The 25,905-nt window shown below is 48.4% G+C and overlaps 10 protein-coding genes across 10 annotated transcripts; 5 read left to right on the plus strand and 5 right to left on the minus strand.

Annotated features, from left to right (window-relative positions):
• Window positions 1-709: 709 nt before the first annotated feature.
• On the plus strand, window positions 710-3,393 carry FPRO_02591 (uncharacterized protein; the record flags this gene model as incomplete). Its single annotated transcript, XM_031227291.1, has 5 exons — window positions 710-833; window positions 886-981; window positions 1,028-1,695; window positions 1,755-2,775; window positions 2,828-3,393. The coding sequence occupies 5 exons, from the start codon at window positions 710-712 to the stop codon at window positions 3,391-3,393; spliced, it is 2,475 nt and encodes an 824-aa protein (XP_031077742.1).
• Window positions 3,394-3,757: 364 nt separating this feature from the next.
• FPRO_02590 (related to FAM203 family protein C1020.12c) lies at window positions 3,758-5,033 on the minus strand (the record flags this gene model as incomplete). The annotated part of the gene is made up of 4 exons (XM_031227292.1): window positions 3,758-4,585; window positions 4,638-4,751; window positions 4,807-4,956; window positions 5,013-5,033. The coding sequence occupies 4 exons, from the start codon at window positions 5,031-5,033 to the stop codon at window positions 3,758-3,760; spliced, it is 1,113 nt and encodes a 370-aa protein (XP_031077743.1).
• Window positions 5,034-5,756: 723 nt separating this feature from the next.
• On the plus strand, window positions 5,757-7,263 carry FPRO_02589 (uncharacterized protein; the record flags this gene model as incomplete). Its single annotated transcript, XM_031227293.1, has 2 exons — window positions 5,757-6,349; window positions 6,399-7,263. 2 exons carry the CDS (start codon window positions 5,757-5,759, stop codon window positions 7,261-7,263), a joined length of 1,458 nt encoding a protein of 485 aa, XP_031077744.1.
• Window positions 7,264-7,864: 601 nt separating this feature from the next.
• FPRO_02588 (uncharacterized protein) lies at window positions 7,865-9,540 on the plus strand (the record flags this gene model as incomplete). Its single annotated transcript, XM_031227294.1, has 6 exons — window positions 7,865-7,929; window positions 7,979-8,221; window positions 8,297-8,699; window positions 8,750-9,020; window positions 9,077-9,114; window positions 9,172-9,540. The coding sequence occupies 6 exons, from the start codon at window positions 7,865-7,867 to the stop codon at window positions 9,538-9,540; spliced, it is 1,389 nt and encodes a 462-aa protein (XP_031077745.1).
• Window positions 9,541-9,948: 408 nt separating this feature from the next.
• On the minus strand, window positions 9,949-12,156 carry FPRO_02587 (uncharacterized protein; the record flags this gene model as incomplete). The annotated part of the gene is made up of 7 exons (XM_031227296.1): window positions 9,949-10,350; window positions 10,403-11,052; window positions 11,108-11,482; window positions 11,536-11,640; window positions 11,687-11,754; window positions 11,805-11,929; window positions 11,980-12,156. The coding sequence occupies 7 exons, from the start codon at window positions 12,154-12,156 to the stop codon at window positions 9,949-9,951; spliced, it is 1,902 nt and encodes a 633-aa protein (XP_031077746.1).
• Window positions 12,157-13,615: 1,459 nt separating this feature from the next.
• Window positions 13,616-16,082, plus strand: FPRO_02586 (uncharacterized protein; the record flags this gene model as incomplete). Its single annotated transcript, XM_031227297.1, has 4 exons — window positions 13,616-14,761; window positions 14,815-14,976; window positions 15,023-15,451; window positions 15,507-16,082. 4 exons carry the CDS (start codon window positions 13,616-13,618, stop codon window positions 16,080-16,082), a joined length of 2,313 nt encoding a protein of 770 aa, XP_031077747.1.
• A 1,361-nt stretch (window positions 16,083-17,443) lies between these two features.
• FPRO_02585 (uncharacterized protein) lies at window positions 17,444-18,436 on the plus strand (the record flags this gene model as incomplete). Its single annotated transcript, XM_031227298.1, has 1 exon — window positions 17,444-18,436. One exon carries the CDS (start codon window positions 17,444-17,446, stop codon window positions 18,434-18,436), a length of 993 nt encoding a protein of 330 aa, XP_031077748.1.
• Window positions 18,437-19,186: 750 nt separating this feature from the next.
• Window positions 19,187-19,714, minus strand: FPRO_02584 (uncharacterized protein; the record flags this gene model as incomplete). Its single annotated transcript, XM_031227299.1, has 1 exon — window positions 19,187-19,714. The coding sequence occupies one exon, from the start codon at window positions 19,712-19,714 to the stop codon at window positions 19,187-19,189; it is 528 nt and encodes a 175-aa protein (XP_031077749.1).
• A 406-nt stretch (window positions 19,715-20,120) lies between these two features.
• On the minus strand, window positions 20,121-20,609 carry FPRO_02583 (uncharacterized protein; the record flags this gene model as incomplete). The annotated part of the gene is made up of 2 exons (XM_031227300.1): window positions 20,121-20,436; window positions 20,581-20,609. 2 exons carry the CDS (start codon window positions 20,607-20,609, stop codon window positions 20,121-20,123), a joined length of 345 nt encoding a protein of 114 aa, XP_031077750.1.
• A 1,853-nt stretch (window positions 20,610-22,462) lies between these two features.
• FPRO_02582 (putative developmental regulator flbA) lies at window positions 22,463-24,895 on the minus strand (the record flags this gene model as incomplete). Its single annotated transcript, XM_031227301.1, has 3 exons — window positions 22,463-22,579; window positions 22,687-24,024; window positions 24,194-24,895. 3 exons carry the CDS (start codon window positions 24,893-24,895, stop codon window positions 22,463-22,465), a joined length of 2,157 nt encoding a protein of 718 aa, XP_031077751.1.
• Between the last annotated feature and the right edge of the window lie 1,010 nt (window positions 24,896-25,905).

The following is a 25,905-nucleotide window of genomic DNA, read 5'->3' on the forward strand; positions in this document are numbered from 1 at the left end:
TGGTCAAAACTTATGTCCTTACAGAACGGTGTCAGCTCGGAAGCATAACCCTGACCGTAGCCAACGCATGCAGAGCATGCTGCACCGCAGTAAGATGGTGTCCATATACGCATGGGCAACCACCGAAGAGCATGGGTGTAGCCCAATGGCTCTTTAAACCTCTAACCGACGAATCTGCTGTCTGGACATGAGGAACAGCTGATCCCTCAGCCCTACCCATTCCCCATTCCCCATCCCCTCCGATCTCAACTGGTCTCGGTGGCGAACGTTTGCTCTACAGAGAATACTGTACACTTGGCTTCCAATCTTGATATTCTGTCTTACAGACCGTTTTGGATTCTCTCTATACCGTTTGGATTCTCATCTTACCATCGTTTTGTCTTGGCGTCTAATTCCTTGATCCTTGCCCGTTCATTCTACTTGCATATTGCACAAGCCCACCAAGCATCGAGCTGCTCCGACACTCTAGTGATCTTTGATTCTAGACCGAGGCTGTTTCTTTGTTCAATAGGGATTGCTTACCTTCCCAAAGTAGCCTTGTTACCTGTGTACACTTTGCCTCCCAGCGGGTATTCGGTCTCTTTTCCGGCCGTTGAGAGCGTCTTCAGGACAGAATAAGCAATGGTCCACTAGCATCTTCTTGCAGTTAATATCTTTCAAACGCCTACTCTGTGCAACGCCCTCTGAATAATTCATGATTGCGGTCATGATGTTTAGAAACGCTGCACCGTGGGCATTCCTGGCCGCGGCCATATGCCCAGCCGTAGCACAGTTTGATGCCTGGCAAGATGGCCAAATCAGCACTGAAATATGTATTTGGAAACAACCAAGAGGTAAGACTATTGTCTGTTGATCTCATTAAAACATTGTCTAATGTCTAAGCAGCAATAATGATTCGGGATATGGTGTATCTAGATGGTGGTGATATCAAATGGACTGCACATATGAATGATGGCAAAACTATTACAGGACTTGACACAGGTTGGTCATTCCGGTCTATTGATCTTGTGCAAACTAACAACCCAAGGCAACAATGAGGGTATTATCCTCAACTTCAATCTGAGCACTCCATTTAATACGACGACGAATGTGACGCAGATTCTTCTCGACAAACCAGCCATGTCAAAAGCACGAGGCGGCTCAGGAAACAGTAACGGCGCTGCACCCAACTTTATCGACGGCGCTCTTCTTGGCAATGATGCTGAATTCTTCCTTTACGGCGGCGATCTGTTGCGAAACGACGACTTGTACCAGGCACCCGATAAGGATGAAGTCTTGGGCTACCAGGCGTACCAGTATGGACCGGACAAGCCGACATGGAGGCCAAGTTTTGTTGATGACAAGCTGGACAAAGACGTCACTAGATACGTCGCGTATGGAGGGGCTGCAAATGTACCGTCTGAAAGCCTCGCGTTCTATTTCTCTGGACTGAGATCGCCGACATATGGAGCTTTCTTCACGAACGATCCCAAGAATAAGGCCACGAATGTTTCCGACACGCTGATTACCTTGAACATGGAGGAGCAGCTCTACGAAACTTGGACCAACACAACATTGAAAGGCCCCAAGGGACGTGCCAATGCAGAGGTCGTTTGGGTGCCTGTGGGCAAGAAAGGTATTCTCGTTGTCCTGGGAGGTGTTGTCTATCCTGAATGGGCAGGACGAAGTGGAAAATCCGCCAATGAGGCAGAGAGTGTAAGTCATATCCAAACTTGCATCGATGTGGAAGTGATACTGACACTGCACGATGACAGGAGAAGCAAAGCCCTGGGTTTATGCAGACAATCGACGTCTACGACATAGACAGCAAGAAGTGGTACAAGCAGGAAACCAAGGACGGTCCAGGTGCACGAACTCGAGGGTGTGCCGTTGTCGCCACGGCTTCGGATCGTTCAAGTTTCAACATCTTCTACTATGGTGGATTCGACGGTATTCATCCTCTGGACGCTTACAGTGATGATGTCTGGGTGCTCTCATTACCATCCTTCACGTGGATCAAGGTCAATGAAGGAAAATCCCTTCATGCTCGCGCTGGACACAAGTGCTTCATGCCATACCCTGACCAAATGCTTGTCTTTGGTGGTTACACGTCTCAAGCTGGAAGTTCGATTACTTGTCTTGACCAGGGCCCAATTGTGAACTTCAATGTCACCAGTGGACAGTGGTTGGATGGGTATGATCCCGACGAGTACAGTGATTACGGCGTTCACGAAAAGATTCACTCTGAAATCGGAGGTAATGCTAAAGGTGGCGCAACGGCGACTGCCCCTGCAGACGGCTGGTCGGCATCTGCCCTTGAAGACATCTTTGGCACTAAATACGACACCAAGAAGATCAAGGAATACTGGCCTTACACCAAGGTAGTCTCAACAGGCCGACCTCGACTCGATAGCGGCGACAACAATGATGATGATAACAAGAGCGGCGGCTCTGGTCTTCCAAACTGGGTTGCGCCAGTTCTTGGAGTCGTTCTTGGACTGATGTTCGTGACTGGTATTCTCGTTGTCTTCTGCCTCTGGCGCCGTCGTAAAATCTTCAAGAATAGATCAAGCGACGACGGTACTGAAGATCCGGGCTCGCGTATCCGTTCATGGATCAGGGGCCAGCACAACGAGAAGGCCCCAACAGTCACAACAGACGAGACCCCGACAAGCCCTGGAACCGAAGTGGCCTTGACTGCGAGATTCGTCGGGTTGTCACCGTCACCGTCTGATACTCCCGCCTATCCTGTCTCTCCCGCCGAGGTGGCTGATACACAAATTCATGAGATGCCTGGTAAGTTGCAACTATTTTCTCAAATGGTGATGAAAATTAATGACAGTTTTAGACACCTCACGACCTCCTGAGCTCCATGACACAGGTCTTTCACCCATCGACATCATCCAAAAGTACTCCCACTTTGCCAAAGACGGCAAGCCTCGATCCATGTCGAATCCTTCTAGCAACTCTTACTCTATAGGAGGGGAACATGCAAGCACCGTATCGAGATCGACAGGACCTCAAGTATCGCAGCCTGACTCTCCCACAGCAGGCCATAATCGCATGACATCAGATGTGTCTGGTGTAACCGAAAGCGACGGGAAACCCACTCGCGTAACATCTGATGTTTCTGGCGTCTCTGAGGGCGATGCATTAGCACTCCGGCATACGGCCGTTCCTATAAGTCCAAGGACCGACGATGCAAGCTTGCCTTCGCCGCCACTTCCCTCTCCTCCTGCAGACTTAACACCCAATTCACCCATTGGTGAAGGCCCGGTATCCCCTGCACCAGTGTCTCCTCCCAGTGCCAGCGAGGCTCCTGGTCGGGACTACATCACAGCCAAGGCCTCAGCAAGCCCTATCCGGAAGAGTATGTTCAAGGAAAGTGATGAGGATATGGGTCATTCTAAGTAGATGATTTAATGTGAGATAAAACCGGAGGATGGCGTTTGAAATGTGGTTTATGATGGAACTTATGGGCATGCATATCAATATTGGGCGGTAGGACATTCTTTCACGGGCTCAGCATTCTAGGAGTACGATACCTTGGTTTAGGTTCATGGCGGATTACACTCGTTTTGTTGCAAAACATTCAATGTCTATATACGTTACTTTTGAGTACCTATATTCATAATATCCAATCCATATGAAAGAACTCTCTGGCCTCTATTTTTTTCGTTCCAGTCTTACCCTGAGGTGTCTTTCGAAAATCGAGGCATTTTTATTCTTTTCCATGCACAAACAACCCCCTTCGCTCATTTTGCTTTGAAAACCCCGCCTAAACCTCAACGAGTTGATCATCTTCATCCTCGACCTCTTCCACTCGTCCATTGGTAGCCTCAGGCTTATCCTCAATAGCCTTAATATCATTCTCTGTCTTGTCCTCGTCTTCCTCATCTCGTGCCAATACTTGCACCAGGCGCTCACAAGCTTCTTGAACGCTTTCATCGTTGACTCGCGAATGGGTCTCACGAATGACAGGATATACCTTAACACGTCGCATAAGATCTCGTCCTTCTCGTGTTGTCGTCAATAATGTGAGTGTCTCAACATGTGTCTGCACATTCTGGTTGTCCGAGTCTCGCTTCTTATCAGGAGGTAGTAGTTGGAGATCGGGCAACATATCCATCGTCTCATCAACATCGTACTCCTCGTTACCCATGATAGGGAGCAGGATATAAGGTAGGATATCAATCTCGTTCTCAGATAAGAATGAAGGGTGGGATGAAACCTCAAAGGCAACGTTCTTGATAGTGCTAGCAACACCTTTTCGTCGAATATCGGACTTGTGTTCGGTGAAAACCTTGAGCTTGGTAATGGGAATGACCTTGTCATAAGATTGCTCTTCAAGGAAGTGCTTTCGAATATCAGCGTGCTTGGAGAGATCGGCGAAAACATAGGCTAGATAGTCAAAGTCTGCGTGCTTGTTGTATGTGCCGTCTTGTCCCTTGACAAACAGATCTAGTAGTTGGTTGAGGACAACCTGGTCTGAGCCTAGTTCTTTTGGGGGTTCTTGCTTTCGCTTGAGGAAATCTTTCAGGCCATCCCACTTGGATAAGTTAGCCACAAGCATGGCTAACAAGTTTGCATTAGGCTCTTCGGGGTTCTAGATGACGTGTTAGCGACCGATAACAAGTCTCTTCAGCCTTTAAACATACCACTATGAGATCGAATACAATGCCGAGGAACTTCTCGTCTTTTGCAAGGAATTCGAGAACCTCTTGGTCACTCGATAAGTTGACCAGCATTGTGATGGCATGTTCGGCAATTTTCTGAGTTATCATTAGTCTCAGGGAAACCCGTTTCATTTTCACAGGACCGACTTACAGGGTGGTCTCGGACTAGAAAACTGAGATGCTTGACTGGTTGGAGATTCTCGGTCTTGAAGATACTGGGTTCTGACAATGAGTAGGGGACGAGGTTCTCGGCAGCAAGCAGACGGATCTGAGCGTTGGGGTTGGCGATAAAGCCCACGAGCTACATTTAACATATGTTAGCCAAGTAGTCATCTTATAGTATATATGGTGACTTGCCTCCTCTAGTTCAGTTGGCATCTTCTCTTCCTGTTATTGTCTTCAATATGTGTTGTTGAAGTGAATTTTTAGAGTTGGTGATGATTTTGGAGGGGCATGAGAGTAGTGGGGGTTAGAGGCCTGAAGCCATCGTTGCTTCAGCAGGACTGGGCATCATTTTTAGTGGTCAGTACGTGAATTTTCAGTTGGACCCACATGCTGAAGAAGTTTCCAGGGTCTCTTCTTGTGTCATCATGGTGGCGGGGCAGAATCAGCCTGGTTTATCATATTTTTCAAGAACACGACAAGGCCGTCGGAAGTTTTGACTAATTCTTTTTTAGCCAGATGTATCAGCTGTTTTAATTTCACAACCATGATATGTATAGCCTCATTTTCTGCTATTCGATAGCAAGAGAATAAGGTGCCTAGTAAAGGAGGACAAGAGATACAATTAGGGCAATAGCACGTAGAAGCTTTTGTATATCGCTATGAAGATAAAAGAGAGCACGTATATATAGGTACAGGAATAGTGTTTCTACCTTCTCAGGCTGAAATACTCTGATATAAGCGATCCAATTCATTAGGTAGTTAGTAGGTAGACAACTTCTCAAGCGAAAGCGGTGAAACACCTTTGTGAGCGATACAGTGCACTAGGCTATTTCGAGCAAGAGGGGTCCTTATCGATAAGGCAAAATTTTTGAAATTCTTCCCAGACTACGACTCCAAGCCCACATTGTGTGCCATCTCCAAGTCAATACGCCCAAAATGCCTAAAGCTACTATTCCCTCTGCCTCGCGGCAGACACGACGACACAACCCTCTCGAGGATGACATCACAGCCACTGGAATTCTCAAGAACAAGTCCTCAAAGAGGAGATCAAATGGCGGCGACGATGAGGAGGAAAACTTTGTCGATGACCGCGCTTCTAGAACCATTCTGCGCATAGGTCGTGAGCTGGCCGAGGAGGAAAATGCTGGCAAGGCGGTCGCCAAACCTACCATTGACACTTTTGGCTACGATTCGCGATTTGACGACGAGGCTGAGGAGGAAAACAAGGTCTATGAGGACGACGAGGCTTGGGGCGAGGATGAAGAAGTTGTGGAAGAGATCGAGGTTGATCCCAGCGATCTTGACATGTACCGAAAATTCATGCCTGATGAGGAGGACGACCTATTGAAGCACGGCTGGGACCTCAAGCCTACTGGAGAGGAGCAAGGGGAGAGCGTCAACCTCGCAGATCTTATCTTGGAGAAGATTGCTGCTCATGAGGCGGCGCAAGAGAGGCGAGAGAACAACCTGGGGCCTCCCGATGAGGAGGACTATGAGCTTCCTCCCAAAGTCATCGAGGTCTACACCAAGTATGTTCCCAATTGGACCTGAAATGACCACTTAAGCTAACAATCCCAGGGTCGGCCAAATTCTCTCTCGATACAAGTCCGGACCTCTGCCAAAGCCCTTCAAGATTCTCCCCACAATCCCTCACTGGGAAGACATTATCGCTGTCACCGAGCCCGACAAATGGTCTACCAATGCTTGCTACCAGGCGACAAGGATCTTCGTTTCCAGCAAGCCCCATGTGGTTCAACGATTCCTGGAAATGGTTATCCTCGACCGCGTTCGCGAAGATATCTACGAAACCAAGAAGCTGAACGTCCACTTGTTCAACTCGCTCAAGAAGGCTCTTTATAAGCCTGCTGCTTTCTTCAAGGGCTTCCTGTTCCCTCTCGTTGGCAGTGGAACATGCACCCTCCGCGAGGCTCATATCATCTCCGCCGTCTTGACTAGGATTTCTATTCCTGTCCTTCATTCTGCTGCAGCTCTGAAGGGTCTATGTGATATTGCCGCCCAGGAGGCGTCTCATGGAACCGAGGGTGGAGGTGCCACCAACATCTTCATCAAGGCCCTTCTTGAGAAGAAGTATGCTCTCCCTTTCCAGGTTATTGATGCCCTGGTTTTCCACTTTCTGCGATTCCGCAGTGTCGACCCTGCCTCTGTTCAAGTTGGCGACGCTATGTCAGGCTTGAATGAAGGTGATGCTAGAACAAAGCTGCCCGTTATCTGGCACCAAAGTCTTCTCGCATTTGCTCAGCGATACAAGGGCGACGTCACAGAAGATCAGCGCGAGGCTCTTCTGGATCTGCTTCTCACACACGGTCACGCAGCTATCGGACCCGAGGTGAGGAGAGAGTTGTTGGCTGGACGAGGTCGTGGTGTGCCGCTGGAGCCCCAGGGCCCAGCATTGGACGGTGACGACACTATGCTCATTGATTAATGGGATTGATGGTATCAACCAACAGCATTTCTAATGAATCAAGACAAATTTGGCGTATGGCGTATTAAAATGGTTTCAAGCTGGTTCGACTTGAGTGGAGATAGAATTAAGTCTGTTGGAGACAAGAAGCCCATCTCGATACCAATTCTATATGATTCTTTTGTTCCAATTCTTTCCTATAAATCTCATCGTGCACTGTCCGCCACCTGCATGCCTTCTACACCTGTGAGCGTTCTTGTTACCCAATTGGGATACTATGAGCTCGTCATTCACAGTATGTGGAAGGAGCAGTGACAACGACTGCCATGTACCTCTACCTAGAAGGCATCGGAACTCCCTCTCCGACCGAATCCGATACTGCCATCGTTCATCCTCCTAAGTTTCTTCCTACTTTGGTACCTATGGAGCAGCTCTCCTCACTAGCATCTTACGCTATACATGCTATGCTCCCTATCCCAACCTCCTAGTTGTCTGTTTTAAGCCATTATGTAATTCTTTTCCAACATCAGTCCTTTTCACCACAGCATTATCGCCCCGAAGTTGAGTACTTCATCTTGACCGAAGGGCGGTCTCGCCCAAACAGTGCTACTCCAGGTTTAAGATGCCGACGCAGTCTCGTTCAGATCCATCGTTGCCAACAATTCGTCATAATATGAACGAGCCCAAGTACGATACCACATTATGAGACCCCGAGCCGCTATACTGATAGCTCTAGTTACTTCAATGTTCCTCATGGAACGACTGCGTCTCCTTCCTATGCCGCCGCGGCGTTCACGGCATCCAAACCAAAATATGAAAACCTAATGAAACACCAGCCGAGTCTTCCTTCAATGCCGGAGAATATGTTCTCGTCTCCTCTAACTTCGAATGTTGCTACGCCTCGGCCAACCTACCGACAATCTTTATCATCCTCTAGTTTCGGCGTGGACCCCCCACGGCCTCCTCGTGACGGGTTCGAGTAGGTCTGGTTCCCTCAAGGATACTGGGCAGAACGTCAACTTATGGTACCACGGAAGAGCACTTCTGGGAAAAGCTTCTTCAAGTGGAGGAACCGCTCAACAAAATCCGCCAGTGAACCAGACGTTCGAGACCTTTCATTCGCATCTCCTTTAACACCCCTTTCAGCGCCACTCACCTTCCAGGGGTTCGAACCAACACAGTCAAGACCACCTTCCAGTCCCTTTGTGTCGGAATCGGCGCACGTTCTCTCTTTGCAGCATCCTTCCGTCACGCACTCCTCATATCAGTTTCCAGATTCCAGTGATATCTCCCCCAGCATGAACAATAACAGCACAGACTCGATCTCTCCGATGAATAATTCGGGCATAAACGGACAGACGAGTACTCCTCCCTCTTCACCACTGAGTTCCATGGGCTTTTATGTCAAAGCAAAGAAGAGTCTCGAATCAAAGCTGAAGTTGAAGACTCGGAAAGAGGTAAGTTTGTTTCGTTGGCAGACAAAGGGATCAACGCTAATCTTGACAAGGAACCAATGTGTTCAGCTATCCCACAACATGTCCATCAATGTGCGACAATGGATGGCACGGGGAATTATTCTAGTACGCTCCAAATCACTAAAACAGGTTCTTGGTTCAAAGACGACGCGGTGAAACCCAAGCTTCGAAGAAGGCTCTTTGGCAGGGCACCATGGGCTCGCAAGGAATCAGCAGATTCTTTCAGCAGTGTAACCAGCTCAGTGAGGGAGATACTCAAAGGTGAGACCCCTCCTCCCTCAGCAGCCTCAAGCTATACTTCTTGTATGTTATTTAAAACATGTAAGGTATCTGGGAAACCCATGCTGACATTCTAACAGTACATGTCAACTGTGTTAATGGCCAGTTTCCGGGAGGGGTATGTTCTTGTAAATCGAGCTCGGGTCGCCACACACTAACATTTTTTCTTTTCCAGGAGGCAAGAAGAATAAAGACACCACCTCTAGCCGAAGACACTGCGAGCGGTCGGCCATGTTCATTCTTCACTGAGACCGTTCCTCCCAAAGAAGACGATGAAATGGAGTCTCCATCGAGAAGGAACTCTATCCAAACAGTTCGTCGCCAGAGCATTGTTGCTGACACCTACGAGTGGTGGGAAAAGATGCCCAAGAAACCCGTTCGCAGGAGTCCTTTTCAAGACCGACCTCCATTTGAATTTCAGCTGCCGGAACATCTTCCCAGTAGCCCAATGTGCCCGACCAACGAGAAACACGTCAGTGGTGGGACTGGCGTCTGTGTCTATCATGGACGCAGGAAGGGCGCATCTAGATTAGCGCCAGTGTGATTCGAATTACCATTGGAAGAAACCCGGAAGACAGAGCGGCTATCCCTTGAGTATGAAAAGGCTGTTGGTTCGGAGTACCGTAAACCTTAACCCCTATTCCTTTGATTATTTGTATTCTGCGTTATTGTAGGATACTGATGAATCGAGTGATAAAATCAACAGAAAGATGGGGTACGAAATATGTAATAGAATTAGCAGCACACTCTTGTCCAGCGCTTTTATATTGAATGTTTGTATTAATTGGTGGTGTTGAGTGATGATAGTCTACCTTGTGGCATTCTTTTGTTTTTCCCGGTTCCCTTAGTTTATATGATGCACTATTTACCCTATATTCATCTAGCTTCGACTTGCTTGATTAGAATTTGTTCTCTAAACGGCTATCGCTTACTCCAAGAATTGAAAAGTAATCTAGACGGAAGACCTAACTTGGGTACTTGGTGCTCCTTTATATGCCGTCTGTCCCTCTGAAGGCATGACATAGTCATAAGTTTGCTGGCTATTATTCTTTCTGCTCCAGAAGGACTGGCTACCCTTGAAGAACAAAGGTGGCGGGTTGCGAATGTGAGTCAGTACAAGCACAACGAGCCAGACAATGGTAATTGTAGGAAGCATCCAAGAACTCTGTTGGTATTCAGCGGATCTTGTTGCACTGTATCTTATCAACGCGATGAGGCTTGTGCCGAGGCCGAGGAGAGTGAATATGACGTGACGGGTGATAGCCCATTTGCTCCATGGTTTTGTTCGTGAGATGACGGCTAGAGAGACCATGAGGATTAGGGAGATACCAGCGGCAATGTAAGTATAGTTGAACTGCGTCATACGTTAGGAACGCAAAGGATATATCGCGTGGACATGGACTTACGATAAGTTGGAAACGAATCCACATCTTGTCATTGAGTTCAGACTCAAAGCCAGAATCAGTCTGCTGTATTCCCTTGCTCTTGTTCTCATCGTCAACTTCCTTCGCAAGGTTGATCTTGAATGTCTCAAGCAAAGCGTTCTCCATGGCACTCATGAGACCAATCATGGCGTCGACGAAGGTCTGGTAGTCGCCCTGATCAGGATAATCCTTATCCAGATTTGTATCAGTATACTTGACGACCTGTGGCCAGAAGGTATCGTTTATAGTAGAGATATTCTTCAGTGCAGCATCGGCTGTGTTCAAAGTCGTGATATACTGAGGTGTGTAGGTCTCGAAGAACTTGGTGACAACTTTCTGTAGCTCGTCGACGATCATCTTGGTTGTTGCCTTGGCCATGAGACTGGTGTTATCTAGGAGTACTGAGCTCGAGTTCAGGTGCTTGAAAACATCGAAGATCTTGGTCCAGATGACGAGCTGGGTGAAACCCTGGATGAAAAGGCAGAGGGCGAGATGTAGAGGATAGTGGAGAAGAGTCCAGAGCTGTTGACGAAACTTGGGCAGATAAGGATTCTTCATCCAGTCGAAATAGATGAGGAAGACGGCATAGATGGTTGTGGCTGCAGCGGTGACAATGCCAATCGTTTGAGCATCTATCAGTGTGTTAGAGGAAAACCCTATGTGAAGACATATAAGTATGAGACTCACTCCATGCATCAGGGCTTTCGACGATGGTGACAACGCTCTTTGAAATAGTAATGATTCCGTCGCCAACAATAATGACAGTCAACAGACCAATACGCTTCATCAAATGCGTACCCTGGAAGCTCAAGACCGGGAAGATGTAGGCAATGGCGAAAGTCAGGATTACCTCTACACCAGCGAGAACATACCACGTCATAAAGACGTTGCTATTGTGATCAGTGAAGCGGAATGTGATGCCGAGATAGATCATGGCAAGTGCAAAGTTCAAGCCAATCTGAAGCATCATTGGCAAAACCTGCTTCTTGTACTTTCGGACGTGCCAGAGGATGCTTCCGTATTCGACAGCCAAGCATAGGCGAGAAACCATTAGGATGATGGCTAGAGGGTGTCAGATATGAAATTCAGGGGTGAGATGGGGCTGAGAAACATACACATCGTTCTCATGGTCTTCATGTTTTGATCGTGTGGTGTAAACTTGGGGGCAACGACGGCAAATCCAACCATGACTCCGAGATGAACACCTCGAGCGGCACGTTCTATATCTGTTAGCATAAGTTATGAAGGTGACTCAAGCTGGCTCACCAAAGAGACTGTCTGTCACGAATCGAACATCGTACAGACTAGTAGTCAGCCATGTGATCCACAGAATACTTTCTATCTGTTAGCATCTTCACCGCATTGAACCTCTTCCCATTCCTACCTGAAGTATCCAACGTAGGCTTTGAAACGCTCGTGACTGTTAACACCTTGTGTTTCGCAAAAGACAGTGTAATTGGCGGCGAAGAAGAGATCGTAGAAAAGCTCAAGTAGACTGGCATCTTCGTGCTGTTTCCGCGTCAGCAGAGATTCCCTGAGTAGCGTCTCATGGTAGAGACCTTTTGGAACTGTGGGCAGTCATCATCGTATCTGTTACCAAAGAGGCTCAGATCAGGAGCCGTGGGACTCCTGGTGGGAAGGCTATCGACGCTAGAGTCGGAAGCTATCAGAGGACTCTTGATGAGAGCGAGCTTTTCAGCTGCTGTAGCGCTCTCGTGATGATCTTCTCTAGCCATTGCTTAGATAAACAAATTACCTTGTTCAGAGTCAGTATTGCCGTTGCAAGGTTACAGAGTAACATCACGTAGATGCAAAAACTCTTCACATCTAATGATACCGCTACACATACCTTCAAATAGACTACTCAGGACAGGATGACAATCCAGTCTACAGAGATTTCCAGGACAGGATGGAAGCCCAGTTATGTAGACCCGGCCGAGTATTCGGGTCGGAGTGACTGACAGGGATTCCAGGCCTTAATGATAACTTCAAACGCTGACCAGAGCCACGAATGCATGGATCCATCTAGCTAAGTATCTGCAATGCACCTTGATATTAACAAGGAAAGGACCTTGGCCGTTGCGAAAACCACATTGAAATGGCTTGATAGGAGAATTTAACCTGGGAACTAACAACTAGTGCAGACACAACATCGAACCGGACTCGGTTAGCTCGCCTTGTGATGTTTCTGATTGAACAATTCCCACTGTAGAGTAGTATCAGAATCTTACGTGAGAGAGCCAATCTTAGCCCCCAACAATATTAAGTGGTAGCGAGCTGAAGACACGGCACATATAAACGGCTCACTAATACGACTTGAACTCTCTGATTCGCCAGGCGAACTGTTTTTAGAGACACCGATAAAGCTTGGCGGGCGTGGTGATCCACAAGGCTGGAGAGCGTTGAGTCTTCAGTGGAGACTGTTGCTATTAAATGGAACGGCTGAACCAAAGTTCCCAGGATGTTTCGTTTTGTCTTTGCTCTTTTGGGTTATATTTTTCGTGGCGCTGACTGGTTGTAACGCTGGCGATGGATCCTTCACGGGTTTTGGCTTACCATTCGCATGCAGAGACCTTTTGCGTTCAGCCGGTCTATAAACCTTGTATTCTGTGGTCTGATGGACATGTAATCATGCTTCTTAATAAGCTTGGTTTTACCTGGGATTGACTCTGTCGACAGAAAACGGTAGGAGAAAAAGTCTAAAAATGCGATGGATATTCTCTTTAACCATGGCAGAGACGAGAGTTGCGTATGATCTGACACTTGAGATGAGAATGCCGGTGCCCTCGCGGTCAGATGCAACCAAGTTGAGTCATTAGCGGCTGAAACATATAAATAGACCGAGTCAGCATGGAAAGGCAAATGCAAATGCAACAAACCCTGGCCTCGGATTACGGACCAACATCCATTGTCTTTGAAGAATGCAACCCAGTTAGGAAACTCAAAACCAACAGCATCTCGTAAGGCTGGTAAAGTGGGCCATTGTGCATATTCCCCAAGTCTCGTGACTTGGCTCCATCCAAGCGCTTAATTCTCATCTCGACGCGTCAAACGCGTCTCCCCCTTGACTTGGCCTGGTCACTTAGCGCAACCCATAATGTCAATGGGCAACAAAACAAACTTTGAGATGATGCAATGTTAGATTTCGGTGCGGAAACGATTTGACAGTCTCATCTGTCATCCACGCAAATCACAATGGACTCTCCTAGCCAGGACGCAAGCGCTCGAAAAAGAAATCATTTTCAAGATGATCCTGTCCCTACTCCTCCAACACTAAAGAAACGAAGACTCGACGACCTTTCACATGGATCGCCCTCGACTCCGAGAGCTCTCGATGCTATCAACTCAGCATATCCTTCTGCTATATCCAGTCAAACTGCCTGGCCACCGGTGAATAACAACCTTGAGGCACCCAACTCCAACCCGCCACCTCCAGCTCCATCATCACAAGCTTCATCACAAGCACCACCACCAGCTTCCGCAGCACCCAAATTTCGACCAGCCATCAAACTATCTGCTTTGAAAGGCACAATATGGGACACTCAGGATGCGCCTCGTCCTGTGCCTCTCCCCAAAAAAGTAGGTCCTGGGCGGCCCAGAACCACAACAGCGAAGAAACCACCAGGACCCAGGGGCAGACCTCGAAAGAAGAAGGTGCAAGAAGGGGATGAAGAGAATCGTGAAGCCGCTCAAATGCAGGGTTCTGCCGACGAGTTAGCCACAGCAAATGGAAATCTATCGGTGTCGAAACCTACACCAAAAGGAATTCTGACTCCCACAAAGAAAGGCAGACCACGAGGACGGCCACCGAAAAATGTTAGTTTCGGAGCAGGCCAAAATCGAAATGGAGAGGTTTTCTTTGAGGACCTGCCGAAGAAGGCCAAGACACCTCGCAAGGCGGCCGACTCTGAGGCAGACGAGCTTGTATGCGCAATCTGCATCAAACCGCACTCCCAACCCCCGAACCAAATTATTCTATGCGACATGTGTGATTTTGCCGTTCATCAAGAATGCTACGGAGTGCCTGATATCCCTGAAGGCGATTGGCTTTGCAAGTCATGTACTCAAGAGGACATACTTAAGACGCCGAAAAAGACTGCAGGCATAGAGGTCCCGACCATCAAGATCGCAGCGGATGTGCCTGATATTGCTAATTTGGAACAACATGTGCGATCATTGCAAAGAGTTCTTTTGGACCGATGTACAGGGAGAAGACGTTTGCAGTTGCCTGGCCAGCTGGAGGCTGAGGAGAAGGTGTACCAACTTGTGGAACAAACGGTTGTTGCTGGTGAAGGAAACTCAATGCTTGTCATTGGGGGAAGAGGCTGCGGAAAGACTACTGTAAGTTTACTGTTCCCGGGATGAACCGAAAGCTAATTCTATCTACATCTCAGTTGTTGGAAAAGGTCATCTCGGATGTATCTCAGGAGCATAAGAACGACTTCCACGTCGTGAGGCTCAACGGCTTCATCCACACAGACGACAAGCTTGCGCTCAAAGAAATCTGGCGACAGCTGGGTAAGGAGATGCAGGTCGAGGATGACCTGGTGACCAGAGTGAGTGTTCACAACACCCCATGGCTATGCTTTGCTGACAACGTAGACAAACTATGCCGACACCATGGCGTCGTTACTGGCTCTTCTGTCACATCCGTCTGAAATTATCGGTACAGACGAAGGTGTCACGTCACAATCGATTGTGTTTGTGATTGACGAATTCGACATGTTTGCATCCCACCCTCGACAAACACTATTGTACAACTTGTTTGATATTGCACAATCACGAAAGGCGCCCATCGCCGTAATTGGCTGTACGACTCGGTTGGATGTTGTTGAGATGCTGGAGAAGCGAGTCAAGAGTCGATTCAGTCATCGTTATGTCTACCTCTCTCTGCCCAGGAACCTGCCAGCCTACTGGCAAGTTTGCAGGCAGGGATTGATTGTCGATAGTGACGAGGCTGAAAAGGAGGGTATCAATACCTATCTCGAAGGACATGCCGAGTTCCAGCAGTATTGGAGCCAAAAGATAGAGGTAAGTCAAAGCAAAGCATATTTATGACTGCGTCAGATGCTAACAACCAACACAGGGCCTCTACAGAGAACGATCTTTCCAGGACTTGCTTCAGTATCACTATTACACGACCAAGTCGACTTCGGCATTCCTTACCGAATGGATCTTGCCTCTGTCGGCTCTCTCAGCTAACGATGTCACACTCAAGATACCTTCTGTGCAAGGAGATATTGAATCCTTGACAGCCCCTGATTCCAGACTTCACCTACTGTCTACACTGTCTGAACTGGACCTGGGTCTCCTTATTGCTGCAGCGCGATTGGACATTGTCGCACACACGGACACGGTCAACCTGGCGATGGCGTATGATGAGTACAGCTCTTTGATGGGCAAACAGCGAGTGCACTCAGCGGCGGCAGGCATGCTCGCCGTAGGTGGAGGTGTACGAGTCTGGAGTCGGGGCGTGGCTGGTATTGCGTGGGAACGGCTGATCTCCCTTGGATTGCTTGTGCCAGCCGGCATTGGTGGTGCCCGTAACCTAGGATATGGTGGATTGGAGGGCAAGATGTGGAAAGTCGATGTGGCACTGGAGGAGATCCCGGCAGCGGTGAAGCTGAACGCTGTACTGGCGAGATGGTGTAGAGAGATTTAGTGGAGGAGGCGAGGCGAGGTTGTTGTTTTACGATATGATGCCCTACTGGCGTGTTAGATACACATCTGTACTCCATTGATAGAGTCAGGATTAATGATGCCCCTGCATCTACATGTATTTTGTAAAGACATGTAAAGAATACCTCAGCGATACTTTGCTAGCATCCTTGGTTTGCTAAGAATTTTGCGACGGGAACAAGACGGCCTTGTGAGATGATGGTTTGCCCCTTGAAGATCTCGGTGAGTTATTCTGGGACCCGAGTTTACGGCACGCGGGAAACACGGCACATTAGATTGTGGAGATGTGAGCATTTCGGTGAGGAGAACCAGTTTGAGGTTTTGAATAATATAATTGAAACGAATAGGGGGTTTCCGAGGAGAAGATCTTTGTGCATCAAAGTCCATCGATAGATTTCCAGAATATTGCCAGATTTATTCCATGTTACATTGGAACTCTGCTTCGGCAATATTATGGATATGTTTGAAGATATCAGGGGGCTTTTTAGGTCCCCTTGATGGCATAATATACTAAAATCTCACGGACCAGGCGAGGGTGGTTTTTAGTGAGACGTGTCAAGTGACAGCGTGAATTTGTAATCGATTTGATGTTTTATGTTGATACTTGAAACAAGGGAAGCTATTTTTGTTAACAGCGAATATTTGAATAAGTAAGTACCTCTTAGATGAATTATTCTGAAGCTGATCACGTCACTGAAGATGGCTGAGATGCTACATTAGATGAGATCAGATCAAAGATGAGCTCGAGCTAGTGGCAAGCGAATACAACAGCACTTCCAAGCTCCGAGCTTCTTCGGTCAGGGAATAGAAGGTTCGATGCATCGAGCGGCCGGCACCTGCTAGACTAAGTACCTAGATTTTGTGGCTTACCGCCGTGCCTTCCACAGCTGAACTGGGCCCTGGGGCTGGAGGATCGCATTTTCAGCAGGAGATGGACAAGTAACGTAGCAGTGTCGTACTTGCCCATGAGTTGGTTAACATGGGTTGGATTGGATATAATAAATTCTTGCTAAGGCAAGAGTGAATCAACTTTCGTCATCACAAATCTTCAACAACAAAAATAAGAGATCGCCAACGTTTTATAGTCTAACCCATAAAAACTTGGAACCTCGGACCCTTTTTTTCGTTCCGTACATATTCTTTGATCATCATCGCTCCTCAACCTTATTGTTCTTATTCTTATTATCATCATCATCATCATCATCATCATCATCCATTCATTCATTACTCAGCATTTCATCATCTCACTTCTCACCCAGCTCGGCACTTTAGCTACCTTATACTGCACCGACTAGAAAAATACATGTAATATTGTGTCGATCGCAACCATCACCAAGAAAAAACATGACTCGGTCAACATTCACAACTATCACACCTTTGCCCTCAGACATATCCCGAGAGCATGTAGTCGAGTTTCTCCACGATCATCTCGCCATGATCGACTTGAATCCTCTCATTATAGAACGCCACCAAATCCCTCCTCCGCCACACGCCCCGGAGGATGAGAAGAAGTGTGTATGGTACTCCATGACGGACCGTATCGACTATCTCCCCGGCGGTCTTGTCTCCGGCCAGGTCTCTTACACTGCAGCCTTCTTCGACTCTCCTGATGGTCTGCAGACGCACAGCTATGCTCCTATGGGGCTTGATCTCCGTGGGCGTTGGTCTGTAGGTGGCACGATGCCAGGAGAGCGCCCGCAACCTGTTGAGCTTGGTCTCGGGGCGCCTACTACGGGTCTTTATCTCCGTGAGGATGTTGATATGCGCTGTAACATGCTCATGGTAGGGTTTGTCAAGAAGACTATTAAGAAGTCACACGGGACACTGGTTGAGAAGTTATCTCAGAAGACCTCCATGAAGATGGCAAGGCACTCTATGCAAAACTTCGGGTCCAGCTCCCCAGGAAGTCTCCAAACGCCAACCCCAACAGGGTCTGAGTCCTCAGCAGTACCGCCTATGGGGCCGCTTCTCCCACCTGCCGTAAGCAATGACCAGCGCGGGTTTGCCCCGGACCTGTCTTCACCACCTGCCTATGGCCACGGCACACCCTCTTCCTCTTCAAATATGGGCATCATGCACCCGCAGAGAAGCGGCGGTCTGGCACCCCCTGGACAACCTCAGCGGCTAGATTCTAATCAGTCAGGGCTTGGCCATGCAGGAACTGTCTATCGTGGCAACAGTAGGCCTGATCATTACACCGAGTTCTCTGGTCAAAACCCCTATGATAACTCACGGACCCCATACGATGAGCGGGAGAACTTTGCAGAATTAGACGATGGCACCCATAACCATCCTCGCCACTACGAAGACAAGCCAGGACCCGCAGAGCTAGCTTGAGGCTTGCATGCGGCAGCATAACATCACCGATATTTGTTTCTTTTTGGTTTGGAGCAGGGGCGTTATTTCTAGCCTGGACTATTATGTCTATCTTTTGAATATCACATCATATTATATCAGGTACGAGCGGAGCACATTGACAATATACAGAATATCGGACGCAGGTTTAATGAGCATAATGATAAAATTTCGTTGAGTACTATATGTATTCATATTATACCAACGACAAAGATCATCCCCTAGCAATGCAAATGCCATCCGAAGCTCCCCTTCTATCAAAAAGTCCCAAAAGAACAAAAGAAATCCGCTTCAGTGTGATTTATCCAACCCCGGGAAACCCTTTTAGTGGGGGATGGGTTCACAAAGAAGATCATCAGCTCTAAGCCCTTGAACAGATGGTCTCTCTTCCTCATCCTTCCTTTGGTTAAGTATCGTCCAGCTTCTAGTGTCTGAGACATGAGTGTGGTGTTTGAAGGGAGAGGTGGGAGTAACAAGAGTCCCACTCTTCAGGGGCTAAAAATCTGAGTGCATGATGGCCCAAAGAAGTCAAAAAAGGTTGTCATTAATACGTTGGTGATGAGAAGCGAAGCGAAGTTTTCGTCGAGTGCTCGTAGGGAATCATAGCGTTGTGAGCCGTAAAGATCTGCCAGTCTCAGACGGAAGTTGGCAAGCTGACGAGCAGATGCTGTGTGACAGATGGTTCTCTGAGACTGAAGATACTCGTGAGAGAGTTTGCTTGTCTTTGCGAGCTTACAGAGCAATGAGGCCGAGCATGGCAGCCAGGCCGAGACCGACCTGGACAGCACCGGCGCCGGCAACGACGACGGGAGTCTCGGGGACATCCGTACCCTTGGCGGGCTTGGTGGCCTCGGGAACCTGGGGGCCGGTGGTCTTGGCGGGGTGCTCGGGCTGGGCAGGGTGCTCAGGCTTGGAAGGATGCTCAGGCTGCTCAGGCTTGGAGGGATGCTCAGGCTTGGGGGGAGCAGGGTGGTAGGGCTTGCCAGGGATCCAAGTAGGGCCAGCGGGGTGAGTCTCAGTGACGGTGCAAGGGCAGTCAGTGATGGTCAGAGTGCAAGGCTCAGTGACGACGTAGTCCTTGCCTCCCAGGTGAAAGCTGGTAGGACCAGTGCAGATAGTGGTGTAGACATCGTACACACTGGTGATGGTGACGGTGCCGTTCTTGACGCCGGTAGGCTGAGGAGCAGGAGAGACAATGGCGGCCTCAACGGCGGCGAAGCCAGCAAGGGCGACAAGAGCGGCAGTGTTGAATGAGTACATCTTGAATGACTTGTTTGGTTGTTTTGGGACTTGAAAGAGTGAGTTCCGGTTGGAGTAGCGAATGCAAAGTTTGTTGGAGTGAAAGACAGTGGTCAAGCGAGTGACTTTGGCGAGGTTTGTTAACGAGTGTGGGTTGCAAAGAACGAGAAAGATGCTGAGTGCTGAGGAGGAGAAAGAAAGTGTTGATGTGGTTGACGAGGCTGCCTTATATCTGTAAGTGAAGCCTCAGAGTTAGACACCGGCCAAGAAGAATCGATATGTTTATCTCGGCTACCCCCCTGTGCCAGTGTGTCTGGGCCTGACTTTCTCAGCTTGCGGCAGTCTAGCCGCCACAAGAAAGAATGGTAAACAGGCACATCGTCATGCGGCTTCATTCCAGTGCGCAAGGGAGAGAGGCACAAGGAGATTAGGGCTCCGTAACTAGGGAGTTGTTGACCTTGGTTACGTGATGCAGGGAGGTGCTTTTTTTTTGCAGTGATTGAGAGGAGTTGTTCTGAGACGTGCTATTTTCAGAGATTGTTGAGATGTTTTGTTTCTGTGTAATTTTATTATTGTTTTTCTCGCGCTGTGGTTGAGTGTAAGTGGTTTTTGAGTCTTGATAGGGGGTGATATCTTTGCATCCAATGATAGAGGGCATATCGTGTAAGTGGTGTTCAAAACAGCCAACAAAATATTTAATGTAAACAAAGTAGAAAATAAACATTTCAACTATAAACTTAATTCTATTTCCAACAAATCCACATGATTCGACCAAAAAGAGCAAAAAGAAACGATGGTGCAAGAATCGGTCGATCTAGAAGCCTGTCTCTTGTCTCTCTTGAGTCTCCCTCCCTTACTTGACTCATCTGCCGTTGACCCCCACATACCTCAGACACGACACTAACATAATAGACATTGTCAAAAGATTAGATTACTTCAGCTTGCTTATGACGGACAATAACAACATAAAGCCTCTCTTTGATGCAATCTATGGCTAATGAGACAATACTCGGGTCAAGAGTGCCGAGGCATGAACTAAGAACAAGCTTTTCTCAAGGCATCACAAGAACAAGATAAAAGAAAGGTGAGAGAAAGGAGAAAGGAGAGAGGAGAAAGGGAAGAAAATGGAAGAGGTCATTGTGTCTTGTAGTTTAATTAAGAATATGCAGTCAAACGTCTCTGCCCCTATTATATGCATCTTTTTCTTATTAGACTTTGGGTATATGTAGATCGTGCATGCATTGATGAATTGAGATTGATCGCTGTTAGACACGGCACGTGCAGTCGAATCGCGACATATCGCGTGCTCCCAAGATAATTTGAGCAAGTGAAGCAATATCCTTATCAGAAACAAGCACAACATTCTTGGTGTGTCTGAATTATGGCTACACATTCCTCAAGTTCTTCAGCCGATCTCTCTATAATACAAACTCTTCACCAGCCATACCAGTCATAGTCGCAGGCACAGACACAAATTCATGATTCACAAACAGACTCAGCTTGTGCTTGACTCGAATTCATTTCTTCATCTTTATTCCTCTCGACAAAATCCATCGGAGAGACTGCTCAGATTTCTTCTTTTTTTTTTTTCCTATGTACAACTGTCTTTCAGCACTGGCCCGCCGTGTAATGTTTGGTGAAATGTACCCGACTCCTCCCAATGCAATGCATTACTTTCGGTTCCTCGACGTGGTCCCGTTCGTAGCATGAATAAATGAGTAGAGACAAAGTGAGAGGGAGGGAGGAGAGAGGTAGAGAAAAAATAGGACCCTGACCCTGCCCTCCCAGAAGTAGAAAGAAAAGGAAGAGAACAATACAAACAACAAAGCTAACAAGAACATAGATGCCGTGGGTTTTGGTCGTCGAAAAACAAAAATCATTCTTCGCGCTGTACAAACCAATCGATCGATCGCACACTCAAGTCCATCCTATATCCATAGTCATGATTCGGAAACTCGGTCTTCAAAACCCAAAGCAGCGCTTCTCGATTCAGCCAAGAGCTCGACATAGGTAGGTAGGCGATAGTCATCATATTACTGTGATGTCACTTCTACCATATACCCCCAATGCCTCGCTTGGCGACACCGAGACCTCATATCTCCCGACGATACATCGGCGGCAAACCCGAGCCGCGATCTAGTCCCCGTAAAAGATTTTTTTCTTCTTCTTTTCTCATCGAGGTCCATAATCGATGAGCAAAATGGGGACCGAAACTAGGAACCGGCCGAGTAAGATCGGAGGTATCCGAGCTTAAATAAGAGACCGTTGTCGGAAAGGCAGAGCCGGGCCGGGAGGCGGAGAGTTTGGCAAAGCGTAGCAAAGCATAGCCATGACCACCATAACGCTAGCCTTGGAACAAGGAAGCCGAGGCGACAAATAAAATACAACTAAAGGCAAGAGAAAAAGGTAAAATAACTCGGAAACCCCAAATAACACCGATAATGCTTGCAAAGGTATGGCTCTAGGTGGTATCGTTTTGATGGTGGCAAACGCTCGGGTAGCCAAATCTGTCAAACGTCTCTATGCAAATGACTCGTTCGTTTAAAAATGAGGCAGATGATGGATGTGAATGCTTGCTCGTGTCACTGTAGGCACTGACTGTACTCCAGTGCTGCAATGAAAGGCTTCTTGTTCTGGTCAGGTCATGGCGGCTCGCTTCTGGATTAGGCTTTCATTTCCCTTCCTTTCAAGCCTAGCAGCCAGTAGCTAGCCAAGTGCCAAGTGCCAACCCTTCCTAGTGCAGTCTGAGGTCAGATCCCTTGGAGATTATCACTTCCGGTTTGATCTGCTTTGGCTTCGCTCAGGTCCTCGGCCGACCACGTCAAACTCGTAGTTTCGCAATTGCTGCTCGTACTTGGGGCTGCGAAGGAATTTTGGTACAGAGTCCTATTTTTTTTCTTGTTAGCATCTGTCATCCAGCGCTTCATGGCTCTGATCGGCGTGTCCGAGAACGGAATTGGAGGCTGGAGGGGCGGGTTTTAGTCAAAACTTACACTAGCCATCAGCTTGAACACTGCGTTTTGAGCGTCCTCAAACAGCGACGTCACCTCTTGCAGCGTGTCAATCATGGCCACATCCTGTCCAACGGCCTTGGTCATGCGAGTTGCCAGGTTGTTGCGAAGTTGATGGTCAATGTTGAGTTCGCACGGCGATCCTGGTGCCAGGAAAGCGTTGTAGATACCATATGCCGAGGCCATAATCTCCTTGATTCCGTCCATGGCATTAGTGTTGGGCGACTTTTGAGCCGCTCTTGTGGCAGCCTTGCAGCTACGCACAAACTCGTCAACATCTTGATAGAAGGACAAGTTTTCCTCGCAGTGAGTATCTCGCAGTTGCTCGCGGAAGAGGAGACGTAGCGCGGGGTCGTTGAGAATCTTGTCCAGTCGCTGGGTGTTGGAGTCCCTAGTGATGCCGTTTCGCTGAGATGCGGCACCGCCTTCGCTCTCCGAAGGTCGGCCCCGAGAAGCAGCACCACTGACAAGATCCTTACCGCGTTGCGACAGCTGGTAAATGGCGTATTTGGTGGGTTGGAACAGGTTGCATCCAGGATTTTGCGACATATAAGCACGGTCCTGAGCCACGGGCTCCATCAATTCGTACTCCACAAATAGGGTGGCCACCTCAACAGTCTCTCGCTTGTCCACAATGGTTGAGCAGTCCATGAGCCAGTCAGTGGTAGCCTTGCCAGTGAAGGTATCACGATATGTCTTCCCATTCACCTTGCGCTCGGCAGCCATCTTCACTCCGGTAAGACCATCTCGGTAGTCGTGCAGCGAGTCCGAATCGGCGGCGTTAACGGTAGTCTTGATGTTGCGGCCCTCGGAGCCAGCAAAGCGGCGGAAGATGACCTCGATTGTTCCTTGGTCGTGAAGAAGCTTATCAGTCTGTGGGTCTCGCTCCAATAACACCAACTGGGTGGAGGCGAGGTTAGCCAATTCCGACACTTGCTTCTGTTGAATGCCGTTTCTAGCGCAGAATCTATCCAGAACAGTGATACCCTTGGGAGTTAATTGCCAAACAGAGCCCTTCATCGTGTAGACCTGCTGATATTTGCCGTCTGCTGATTCGATGAAACGAGCCTCCAGAAATCGTTGACAGATAGAGCGGGCCATGTCCTTAGCCATAGAGAAAGTTGTGGTTGTAGTGGTTGTGACGATACGAGAAGGATCCTTGGGGTCTGGCATACGGTTGGATTGAGAGAACTTTAGGGAGCCCAGGTTGTTGATGGCATCCTCGGACAGGAAAGTGTACTCAACCTTGGTCAATCGGACACGGTGGGCTGAGAGCGGCAGTAAACTGACGACAAGAGTTGAGAAAAGATCCTTGAAATCCTATTTATACAGTCAGTGGGTGTTTTTTTCTTCCTTTTCTTTCTTTCTTTTTTGGGGAACAGGGTTTCAAGAATACGCAATGGCGCAGAGGCTACGCGTGTGTGCGCACGAGGTAAAACGGCGCCTTAAAGGTACACCAAACAAGGTTGGGTAGGACAACAGGGCGTACCTTTGTGAATGGACGGTCATCGTCCGTCATGCGCAACAAGCGCGAAGATGTCTGATGCATCTTGTTTGCTGTGGAGGACTTGATTGGGGGCGGGAGGTTCGGGTCTGTGGACGTATAAGGCTGGGACGGCGGGTTGTTGGCCTGCAGAGTCTGGGAAGCGACCTTGCTGTCCAGATATGCACCCGAGGAGAGCGATTGGTTTGAGGAACTTCGTAGACGGTGGTACTTGTCCGGACTGGAGGGTTCCGACGAGGGTGAGGAGCTCGTGAGCAAAGAGAGTCTTGAAAGAGCACCAGAAGACTGTCGAGGTCGAATGGCGGGCTCTGAAATAGCAGCAATGGCGTTTTGCGTGCGATCAAAGGCTGAAGCGGCCAGGGCAAAGAGGCTTGTCGAAGAACGGTTGTTCAATCTCGAGACAGAGGAAGCCGTATGGCGGTGATGGCTCTGCTGGGGATGATAAGGGACTGAGGTCGGCTGGTTTGTAATTGAAGTTGAGGTTGAGGTAAAAGAATTGCCGGAGGTAGCGGAGGTGTTGATGTGTGCTGGTGGCAGAGGTGTAGGAAGAGGCGAACGATCCGAAATAGAAGAGCGTGGTGTGTTCGTGGTTGTATCCTGGTCCTGGTCGTGGTCTAGTGCGAGTGGTGTATCAGAAGGAGAGGCAGAGTGAACCGTGGGCCTTTGGTCTTGCGACAGAGTGGCCATCTAACGGGAACGAGAAAGGTCAGAAGGAGGGGAGTTTTGCGGTGACGGCAGTGGGAAAGGTTCAAATAAGAAGGAGGACGTGGATGGATGTGGATGTGCAAGTGAAAGTGGATGTGGATGTGGGATGTGGATTTTTTGGTCTGGTCTGGTTTGGTTTGGTTTGGTTTGGGTGAAGGAAAATCAGTCCAACTAAAGGTCAAAGCAAGACCCAGGTGTAAGTGTAAGTAAGTGCAAGTGGGACACAGACTGTGAAAGAAGAGAAGGATAGATCCCCTCAGGTAGGATTAGTAGAGCACCTAGAATAGGACAGGACAGCCTAGGTAGAGAGAGGGAAAGGATAGGATAGGATAGGATAGGATAGGGATAGGGATTAGGGATTGGCAGCCCCAGAACAAAGAAAAAGAGAGGGTTAAAAAAAAGGTGAGAGAGTACAGGTACTGGTACTGGTACTGGTACAGGTCCAGAACCCCCCAACCCCCCCCCCAAAGACCGGCCGACCCTACTAAAACTGAACTGAACTGAACTGAATTGAGGGGAGGGTGGGGTGTCAAAAGGGGTTCCCTCTAATGAATGCACAGGCGTGGCTCTAACTGAAAAAGTCCCCTCCTGGTGGATCCCTCCCGACCTCCGTTCTCTCGTCTGTCTGAAGTCAAAAGGTGGGCGCTGAGAATAGCGGGCGAAATGGAGATGGTGATGGTCTTGGCCTTGGCTTTTCGCTCTCCACAACTAAACTAAACAAGCAGTAGCAGAAGCAGTAGCCAGGGTCAAGGTCAGGGGCAGGTAAAGAAGCTACCAGGGAGGGCAAGGTTTGAAAATCTCCAGCAGCTAAAAGAGAATCAAAGAGCGAAAGAGCGGAGACAGGCAGAGAGACTACCAACAAACGAGAGAAGAAAAGAAGAAAAATAAAGAAAAATGTACGGATAGACAAGGGTCTATTCCATGTGGGCTTGCTTGCCTGCTTTCATCCATCTTCAACACCGCAGTCTCTCGTGTTGCGCTGCAGCAATCCG

Source organism: Fusarium proliferatum (genome assembly GCF_900067095.1).
Source record: "Fusarium proliferatum ET1 genome assembly, contig: FPRO_scaffold002, whole genome shotgun sequence".
NCBI lineage: Eukaryota > Fungi > Ascomycota > Sordariomycetes > Hypocreales > Nectriaceae > Fusarium > Fusarium proliferatum.